This window comes from Lucilia cuprina, chromosome 6 (genome assembly GCF_022045245.1).
Source record: "Lucilia cuprina isolate Lc7/37 chromosome 6, ASM2204524v1, whole genome shotgun sequence".
In the NCBI taxonomy this organism is placed as follows: domain Eukaryota; kingdom Metazoa; phylum Arthropoda; class Insecta; order Diptera; family Calliphoridae; genus Lucilia; species Lucilia cuprina.
In genome coordinates, this window is record NC_060954.1 from 16,212,730 (window position 1) to 16,223,744 (window position 11,015).

General features: G+C 30.8%; 2 protein-coding genes across 5 annotated transcripts in view; both read right to left on the reverse strand.

The window, feature by feature from the left end:
* LOC111684650 overlaps positions 1-3,789 on the reverse strand; it is a 4,743-nt gene extending 954 nt beyond the window's left edge. The window contains exons 1-4 of the mRNA XM_046955496.1: positions 3,443-3,789; positions 1,192-1,349; positions 542-1,135; positions 210-479 (exon numbers count right to left, since the gene is read on the reverse strand). Of these exons, the coding sequence (XP_046811452.1) occupies positions 210-479; positions 542-1,135; positions 1,192-1,349; positions 3,443-3,518 (1,098 nt within the window). The 5' untranslated portion in view covers positions 3,519-3,789. The remainder of the gene's footprint in view (positions 1-209; positions 480-541; positions 1,136-1,191; positions 1,350-3,442) is intronic.
* A 2,057-nt stretch (positions 3,790-5,846) lies between these two features.
* Positions 5,847-11,015, reverse strand: part of LOC111683229 — a 94,982-nt gene continuing 89,813 nt past the window's right edge. For 2 of the 4 annotated variants that reach the window (XM_046953629.1, XM_046953631.1), the window contains 5 exons: positions 9,187-9,357; positions 8,961-9,124; positions 8,359-8,892; positions 6,565-6,865; positions 5,848-6,490 (listed from right to left, as the gene is read on the reverse strand). In XM_046953629.1, coding sequence (XP_046809585.1) covers positions 6,290-6,490; positions 6,565-6,865; positions 8,359-8,892; positions 8,961-9,124; positions 9,187-9,357 — 1,371 coding nt within the window. In that variant the 3' untranslated portion in view covers positions 5,848-6,289. Of the gene's footprint in view, positions 6,491-6,564; positions 6,866-8,358; positions 8,893-8,960; positions 9,125-9,186; positions 9,358-11,015 lie in introns of all 4 variants that reach the window. The other 2 variants (XM_046953632.1, XM_046953630.1) reach the window with 2 other exon arrangements.

Below are 11,015 nucleotides of genomic sequence, written 5' to 3' on the forward strand. Positions count from 1 at the left end.
GATAGATAGATAGATAGATAGATAGATAGATAGATAGATAGATAAATAGATAGATAGATAGATAGATAGATAGATAGATAGATAGATAGATAGATAGATAGATAGACAATCAAAACAACAATTCAAGCAATTCAAGCTTTAAGCAATCTAGTCCACGTATAAGACTGGACATAAACGTATATCACAATTAAATTTGTTTTATTTATTACCTTGGTTTTGGGAGCAGCATAAGTTACACTATAAACAGGGGCCTCGGGCTGAAAGACAATTTCACCATCGTTCATAGATTCAACGCGCAGATGAACCTTTAACTTAGGATTATCTCTTTTCAATATACGCCAAGCCTTGACACTACAATGGCCAATCGTCAGATACGAAGAGGTATAACAATTTTGCAACAAATGTAAATGTTTCAACTTGGTATCGGCCAAGAGCATTAAAACATCATCGTCTATATTTTGAGGAGAAATGGTTAAAATCTACAATAGATGTAATGAAATTTATATAAAACATATTACAAGTATTCTTAAATAAAAATCACCTGTAGATTTAAAAATAAACCCACATGCATAATGGGACAATGCAAAGTGGTAACATTCACCAAATTCAAAACACGCATTTTCGTACAGCAGGCATCTAAGACTTCGTCCAATAAATGTTTAGCTTCATAACGTTCCAATACAAAATCGATTAATTTTAAAGTTCTTAAATTTGTTAATTTCGAGAGCAGATCTTTTAAACCCTTTAACAATTGGCCACCGGTACCGAAAAGTTTTATACCCTCAGGATCATTGGCTTGTGACATATTGCAGGGAAATACATAGACCAAAGAACGTATACGTGCACCAGTACCCTTCATCTCTTTAGGACCATTTAACTCAGCACCCTTTTCCATGCTCCACGACAACATGGTCATAAACTGATAGATATTATTAAAACTAACTTCTGGACGAAATTCCAGTCCCCTCAAATAACGGCCAATGCGTGCCAAACAATTCTGGGTGCGCATGTGATCCAAACAATATTGCCAGCCGGAGTAGTAATTGTATTTTTGGCGGGTTAAGGTACGATCATCGACTAGAAAATTATCCCAAACGGTGGGTAAATAAAAAGCTCTAAACCATTGTTTACAGACCTAAAGAAAAATATAATTTTTATTTTAAATCTCTTATATTTTTTACCATTACTTACCAAACCAGCATAGTAACGTTCTCGTGGTGTCAAATATGTAAATACTTGTTCCAATACTATATCAGGCAGATTATTCCAATTTGAATAGACTCTATTATTATCGTCATTGTTGACTGTGTTCGCATCATCATCGTCATTTTCTATGTCTATGTAACAGGCTGAAATTTAGAATAGTTTTATTAATACTAAATCTATTAATAGTAAATTATTACGTTGGACCCTTGCATTTGATAGATTGCATTTAATTTATAATGATCAAGAGCTTCAGAGAGAGAGGAAATATAGCCAAATACATTTTATACTAAATTCATAAGAGTGCTTCAGAATTCGGCATTTTGGCAAACATTTTTATAAAGACTTGCGGTCACACTTGGTATACAATTCTAAAACTTTAGATACGCATTGTGACATAAACCCAAGATTGTTGACTTTGATATATAGACCAGACCATAGACTAGACTACAGACTAGGATATAGACTAGACTAAAGACCAGTCTATAGACTTAACTATAGGCTAATCCATAGACTAGACATTGACACAGACTAGATTATATACTAGACTATAGACTAGACTATTGACTAAACTATAGACAAGAATATAGACTTACTTATAGACTAGACCAGACTAGACTACAGATTAGACTAGTCTTTAGACTAGACAAAAGACTAGACTAGCGACTACACTATAGACTAAATTATAGACTTGATCATAGACTAGACTATAGACTAGACCTTATACTAAACTATAGAATAGATTATGGACTATAAACTATACTACACCAGAGACTATACTATAGACGATATACTATAGAATAGACTAGAATATAGACTAGACTAGACTATAGACTAGACTTGACTAGACTAGACAATAGACTAAACTATAGACCAGACTTTAGACTAAACTATAGACTAGACTATAGACTAAACTATAGACTAAACTAAAGACTAGACTATAGACAAAACTATTGACTAGAATATATACTAGACTATAGAATAGGCTATAGATTAGACTATAATCTATACTAGAGTATAGATTATAGTCAATAAACTAGATCATAGACTAGAATATTGACTACACTATAAACTAGACTATAGACTGGAATATAGACTACACTATAGACTAGACTAAAACTTGACTATAGAATAGACTAGACCATAGACTAAACTTTGGAAAATACTATACTAAAGCATTAACCACAAACTAGGCTATTGACTACACTATAAGCTTGACTATATACTTGGCTATAGACTATACTTTAGACTATACTATAGACTAGACTACAGACTAGATTATAGACTAGATTATAGACTAGACTATAGACTAGACTATAGACTAGACTATAGACTAGACTATAGACTAGACTATAGACTAGACTACAGACTAGACTATAGACTAGACTATAGACTAGACTATAGACTAGACTATAGACTAGACTATAGACTAGACTATAAACTAGACTATAGACTAGACTATAGACTAGACTACAGGCTATACACTAAACTATACAGTAGACTATAGAGTGGAGTATAGATTACACTGCAGACTAGACTATAGATAAAACTATAGACTAGACTATAGACCATTGTCTAGACTATAGACTGGAAGAAGTCATTAGCGGCTTGATTCATTGTATTAATGAATAATTCGTATATATAAACCGTAAACTATGTAAGAATTAGTTTATATTCAACCTTGATTACATTGTTATTGATTTAAAAAACATATTTGGTGTAACATAATGTTTTTAAAGAAAATTTTAATAAAATTATTATTGTATGTATTTGGTTTGTATACAAAACAATAAAATAAGAAACAAAAATAAATCTATAATATGTATTTATGTTAAATAAATCACTTTTAAAGAAAAACAACAACGAAAAAGTTTAAATCTAAAGAAAATATAATAAAAACCAAATAAACACAAAAATTCTGAAAAAAAACACGAAACTAAACTAAAATAAAATAAATGTGAGAAATAAAACTTTTTACGCAATTGAATTAGAATTTGATTTGAAGACACACATTACGAGTAGAAAAAATTAAAAGACACGGCGACATCATCAGCAAAATTTATTTTTAATGAATTGTTTGAAAATTTGTGATAATTAAACTAAAAGTCAAAATTTATTTTAAAGAAAAAATTATGGCGAAATTTTGTAGCTAATATTTTCTAAAATAATTTCAATAAAAAAGAGGTCATAAAAAGGTCAAATTAGAAGGAATTTAATTAAATTTAAAATTTGAATTTACCTTCTTCATTCTCATCCAATTTCCAGCCGGCTTTATGCATAACTTCTTTATTTGATCTAAAAGCTAAAGTCGCCATTTTATTTTTGAGTTTTAAACAGCTTTAAAAGTAACTGTCAGTTGTTATTAAGTAATAGATTTTTTGATTAATTTTTATTTAATTAAGAATTTTATAACTTTTACACATGTATTTTTTAAGCAATAATTCATCACTTTTTTCTTTCTTAATATTTTCTTTTAGATTATAGATTTTTTTTTTATAATTTTTATATATATTAAATTTTTAATGTTGTATTTCATTAACCGAATTTGTTCTTCTAATTTTCCGTTACTTAAGCGAGCCGCTGCAAAAATTCGACTGCCAAAATTAAAAAAAAACACACAATTTTCTTTCTCATAGAAATACGTTACATTTTCTTGTTAAGTTTTTTGATGCTCTTTAGAATTTTTCTTTTTCAAAATTCTTGATAATTTTTTTCTCATCTCTTTTGTTAGATTTCTTTAATTGCTCTCATTTCTTGAAGAAAATTTGCTTAAAGATCACCCAAAGCAAAAGAAAAACTGTTTGTTTTAAAAATAAAATTTAAAACATTTTAATGTTTAATTCGTTTCTTTATCGATTTGAAAATAGTTTTGTCGTCATTGTTGTATGTTGGGCGGCGTAGACTTATTTGTGTTGACGCTTTGTTCATAATGATCGTGCATTTGCCAGCCCTACAATCAGGAAGAGTATCAGTTAGATATATTGATAAACAGATAGATAGATAAATAGATAGATAGATAGATAGATAGATAGATAGATAAATAGATAGATAGATAGATAGATAGATAGATAGATAGATAGATAGATAGATAGATAGATAGATAGATAAATAGATAGATAGATAGATAGATAGATAGATAGATAGATAAATAGATAGATAAATAGTTAAATAGGTAAATAGTTAAATAGGTAAATAGACAGACAGATAGTTCGTTCCATTGCTTCTGTTATGGAGCTTTTGCCATGATCTTGTTGCCTCAAATTCCTTGGACGGTGACCTATATCACGATCATCAGATTTATCCTCCTTCAATATGTTTTATTTAAAATCATTATTGCATTTTCCTCCCCTTTGAATTGTTCTTTCACGTTCGGTAGCCTAATGTCCGTCACTTTAAATGATTTACCTTTCCTATTCACTGTAGAGTATTTAAAATTCTTCAAAACATCTCCATCTTCTCCTTTGTTTTGCTCTCGATTTTCCGATGTACGTTTTCAGATCAGCAGCGATCAGCTGCTTTTTAAATTTCCTTAATTTTTATTTTTTTTCATTTTTTTTACTCTCCCCATCTTCAATAACACACCAAAACACATGAAATTTTATGCGTTTTTCTGTGGTTTTTATTTGTTTTTAATTTTCCAAACAACCACTAGACACGTGCTGTTTTAACACCGTGTATCTATATAAAGAAAAAACAACTACTAGCGGGGCTGTTGGGACTGCCCCAATTTGTTTACAAAACCATAAAATAAAGAAAAAAGAAAAGCGAAATTTGAAGGGCACATTAGAGGGAACTAATGAAATATCATCATTATAATAAAACAACAAAGTAGAAAAGTACAAAATATTTTGAATGATTTTATAAACACACATACACACAGAGATATATTAAGAAAATGATCGAGATTAATAGAAAAAATATTTAGTTTTCAATATCAATATCGACAATATAGATTTTACTAATAGAGATATAATGTGACCAACTGTTTTCAGGTTTTGGGTACTAGCAAGGTCGATTACTTTTTATAAATTTGGCTTTTAAGAAGATATATAAAGGGGCTTCTCTAGTTAAACTATAGGAACTAGGGCCAAGTGCACTTCTATTTTCTACTAAATATCGATTTATGAGTGAAAACATAACAGTGCAGTTTTAGGCTAAAAGAGAGAAGCTACTGCCAAAAGAATGGAAAACTGTGATCATTTTTAATTCCCATCAAATACAAATTGTAGTTTAATTTAATTTTAATGATCACATAACGATCGAAATTAAGAATATTATTTTTTGTCTGAAGTTAGAAAATCCCAAAATTGAAGCAGGTGGGTGTTTACAATTTAAACTAACAAAGAAGATCATAAAACACACAATCCATTAATGGAGTTTATAAGACCAATGACACACACACATACACTGTAATATATATTTAGATGTTTGTATGTATACTTGCATGTAAAAATCCCATTAATAAACATTAAAACAGAGTGTGTAGGTTTTTTGTAAAATATATTTTTATTTTATTTTTATTATTTTTTTTGTTGTATTTTTGTTGTTTAATTAAATTAAGGTATTTTTAGTAAATTAAAAAAAAAATCGTACTTAATGCTAAAAATTAATAAAATTAAAACTTATAAATTATAGTTTAACATTTTAGAAGTTTTTTTTTTAAAAAGCTTTAAAGTTTAACGAGCTTTTTCGGCATATTTGTTTTCTTTTTCATTAAATGATTAGATTTTAATATTAAAGCTTACTTAGCTAAGGGAATTTTCGAACGATTAACGATTATATATAATGTTTTTTTTTTTTTTTTTTTAAAGAGAGCACCTTTTTTTCTTTTAAATATTATTACTCTATGAACTTATACACAGAAAGCTTTTTTTTCTTAAGAAAAAAACAGCTTTTCTTTTGTAAATTTCTTAAGTTAAGCTTAAAATCTCTCTTTAGTGTTAGAAAACGTTAATTAATTGTAATTTTTATCTTTCATATATTAATTTTTTAAATTATTGCATTTGGTTAATAAAACAAAAAAAAATTGCTACAATTAAAGAAGACAAAACTACTAAACAAAACATCGTTTAAGTAACTCCACAGTTTAATGTTTACGACGTGTATTTGTGGATAAGGCGGACTTGGAGGCACTTGTAGTCGAAGAGTTTCTTAAAGATGACTGATCATCTTTCGAGTAATCGTGTCGGCGCGAGCGTGAGTGTAAAGGTTCGGATTTTTTATTAGGGCGTGTCATAGTCGAAGAGGAGTTGGCATTTTGCAAAGGCTTACGCGGCAGTGTTGACATCTGTGAAAAAATAAGTTAAACTCAATGAAAAACTTCTTTTTTTTTGTAGAAAATATTTCAATTCAAATAAATACCGTTTTATTTTGTTCCTGAGAGTAATTGATTTCATAACCTTCACTTATCAATTTGGGCTTCCAGGGTGCCAACATTGATACTGATCTCGAAACAGTTCTGGTCATGGGCTGTATTGGTTGTGTTTTCGATTGGGTTTTATTCGAACGCAAATCATCTCTGGATATAGAGCGGCGTCTTAAATGATATGGCTGTGGTATGGCACCTACTGTGGTAGCATGTAAATAGACCACACTACGTTGACTATGTAAACTAGATTCTCCCTCTGTACCCGAACTTTCAGCGGGGAAACGATCGCGTTCTCTGTTAGGGGGAGCGAGGGTGGAATTTAAAACATTATCATTAAACTTTCATAGATTAGACAAGAAACTGCTTAATAGATTATTCAATGCACCACACGAGTTCAGAAACAAATCCCTAGACTAGTTTAGAGACAAGTCCATAGACTAGTCTATAAACTAGTTCACTGTTTAGTCAATACAGTAGTTCAGAGTTATGTTAGTAGACTATATTCCAAATTAAATCAGAGATCTGTTAATTGGATACTTTAGAATTCAGACTAGTCAATAGACCACTTCAGAGACTACATAGACTAGTTCAAAGATTAGTCAATGAACTAGTCTACTAATCTCGTCGATAAACTAGTCCAAAGACCACTAAGTAGATTGTTCACACGCTAGTTTAGAAACTAGTTAATAGTTCATGGCCTAATCAACAGATTAGTTTATAGACTAGTTAACAGATTAGTTTATCGACTAGTCCATAGATTAGTTTACGGACTAGTCCATAGATTAGTTTAAGGTCTGGTCTTTAAAATGTTTTATAGATTCCGTAGACTAGTTGACATATATATTCATAAACTTGTCCGTAAACCGATCCAAAGACTAGTTTAGAGACTGATACATAGACTAGTTCTAAAACATGTCTATAAACTGGTTGAAATTCTGGTCTATAGGTCCATGGGCTACTTCAAAGTCATGTCTATAGATTGATCCATAGACTATTACATGGACTGGTTCAAGCACTAATCCATAGATTAGTTGAAACCATTCTATAGATAAATCCATAGACTGGTCTATAGATTCATCTATAGACTGGTCTATAGATTCATCTAAAAACTGGTCTATAGATTCATCTAAAGACTGGTCTATAGATTCATCTATAGACTGGTCTATAGATTCATCTATAGACTGGTCTATAGATTCATCTATAGACTGGTCTATAGATTCATCTATACACTGATCTATAAATTGACTGGTCTATAGATTCGTCTATAGACTGGTCTATAGATTCATCTATAGACTGGTCTATAGATTCATCTATACACTGGTCTATAGATTCATCTATACACTGGTCTATAGATTCGTCTATAGACTGGTCTATAGATTTATCTAGACTGGTATATAGATTCATCTATAGACTGGTCTATAGATTCATCTATAGACTGATCTATAAATTGATCTACAGACTGGTCCAAAGATTAGTTAAAAGTCTGGTCTATTGTTTGATTCATACATTTATCCATAGACTATTTCCAAGAATGGTGTATAGATTGGTCCGTAGTCTAAATCAAAGACTGATCCATAGACCAGTTCTGTACTGTAATGTACTGTACCAGTACTGTTCTGCAGATTGGTACATGGACATATATACTGGTTTATAGAGTGATTCATAGACTAGTTTATAGGCAAGGTAATAGAAAAGTTAAAATTCAGACTAATTTAAAGACTGGTCTGTAATTCAAGGACTAGTAAATAGGCTAGTCACTACATCAGCCCTATTATATTCCTTCATACCTTGAGTATGACATTGCTCTTCTCTCAGCACTACGTGCCGGTTTTGGTGGTCCCATCAAATACGGTTGTGTCCTCCTAGGCTGATGCTGGGTACCACTACTAGTGTCACCACCATTCGGTGTCGACGATGTCGGCCGATCGTTACTACGACGATAGGTATTCTCATCATATCGTTGTGTACGATCTAAGCGATCACGTGATAATGTTCTCGATGCCATTAAACCACCGTTGGGTCGTTTCTGTTGATCTTCTGTTTCGGAACCACTCTCCGAAATATCATCTAGTTCTCGTGAACGGGAATAGTGACGTCTTTTGCGGAAATCAATCTCATCGTTGCCTTGATTATCTAAATTATGCATAGAAGTACTTTTATGACGACTGGACGATGATACGGTTGTGGTTTTAGTGCCGCCAGCCAAAGTATGACGATAATCTTGTCGCTGAGGACTATCACCACGAATACGATCCAAATTATAGGCACTTTGAGAGTATTTTTGTGAACGTGTTAGGGCAGCATTAAGTAAGGGACGTGATCTGTTTTGAAATGAATAAAATGTTAATTTGTTGTTCCGTACTTTTTTTTTTAATTTCTTCAGACTTACTTGTTATTGGTGGTGCCTTTCGAGATGGTGGGTGGATTTGAATCCAAATCGGTATCACCGAAAAATCTTAAATTTTTTGTAGGCTGTTGAGGCTGTGCCGTTGAATGTTTAGAATTTTTAGTTCTCTTTAGACTTGAGGTTTCGGCTGTCGTTGGTGTATTTAACTAGAGTAAAAGAATCGGGTTTATATAAAATTTTTATTTTTTAAGAGATTTGGGTTTTTTACCTTTTCTTTAGATTTACTTTTGGCGCGTCTATCGAGCGATTTGAACCAACTGGTTTTCTCGGGTTTAGCTAATGGTGATTCTTTGCGATTTTTATCCGATGAGGTACGTTTTAATAATAAAGGACTAGCTTTTGGTGTTGACAAACGACGACGCATGGATATATCAATGGCCTTAAAAGAGAAATGTTTATATGATGTCATTATTCAGGATTGTTTTGTATAAAAGGGACTTGCGATTCTTAACTATCAAAATAGTTCATAACTTAAAGAATAGAATAGACACAGTTTAGCTCTTTTATGAGTTTTCTTACTCTCTTGTTTTTAAGTGTCAGAGAGCTCATTTCTTACTCTTTGCCGATGCCTGGTTTAAAGATTTAACAAAGTGAATAAGATTTCTGTGACAACTGGGTATTATATATCGATTATAAATTGTTTATTTAAGCAGTAGCCAAAACGATTTGCTTGTAATTTGTATTTCAAACTCCCCTTGGCTATTCCTATATATAATTAATTGAAATTGTAACAATTCTTAATTATCCTCTCACTTGTCAATTCTATTAATAAATTCTTAGCCAAAACAACCTTGATTAACGTTACCATTAACATATAGAAAAATATTTTTATATTTAGAATAATTCTCAATTAGAAAGGAGTTTGTTTTGAGTAGTTTTTCCAATTTGGGTCACAAATGATCATAAATTTTACTTTTGAAATTTGAAAGTAATAATCTAGGATATAACATACAACAGCAAAAGAAATCACTCCCAAAAAAAAAAAAAAAAACTATAGAAGTACTTAGTTAAATGCAACACCTACAAAATTGCCACAAATATTCCAAAAGTATCCACATACTTTATACAGCAGCAGTTCTATAAACTATAAACAATTTCTAGCACTTTAAAAAGATAAACAAACCAATCCCCCAGTTTTTTTTTCATTATTATTTTTATTGTATCTCTGAAACAATAATAATAAATTTTTTATTATTATTTGCAAAAAAATAAGTAAATAAATAAATAGTTTATATATAATTCAGTTACACAATACACACTTGCCCAGTTACACACATACAATTGGAACCATATTCGTATTGTAAACGTATCTGAACCTGTTGCTGTTTCGAAAAAAAGCCCAAATCAAAACTCCACTAACTATGTTGTAGTTTAAAATGTATATTATCAAACTTAATACAGGTGCCACACCAAAAACATAAAAAAACTCTATTTTTAAATTGTAAATAGTTAAAACAAGCCTAAAGTAGAGACCAGCAACAACAATTGCCACAATTTAGTATTTTAATATTGCAGTAATAGACCCTTCTAGACATAGGCAAGCTGTGAGTTAAAAAGCTGGCGATAGAGGTCGGATAAATGGGGTACTATTCCTAGATATTATATAAACCGATAGTACATAATTTCCGAGTATTCTATTAAAGACAAACGTGTACTCCAGTTTAGAGTCTACTCTATAGTCAAGTCGATAGCCTAGTTTTTAGTCTATTCTTAAGTATAGTTAGTCAACAGTCTAGTCTAATCTACGGACTAGACTACAGTCTAGAATATAGTCTAGTCTATAGACAAGTTTAGTACTAGTCTATAGTATAAAGTCAAGCCTATAGTCTAGTCTACAGTATATAGTGTAGTTTATCGTCTAATTTATAGTGTAGTACATAGTCTATTCTATAGTCTATTCTATAGTCTATTCTATAGTCTAGTCTATATTCTAGTCTATAGTCTAGTCTATAGTGTAGTCTATAGTCTAGTCTATAGTCTAGTATATAGTCTAGTCTATAGTCTAGTCTATAGTCTAGTCTATAGTCTAGTCTATAG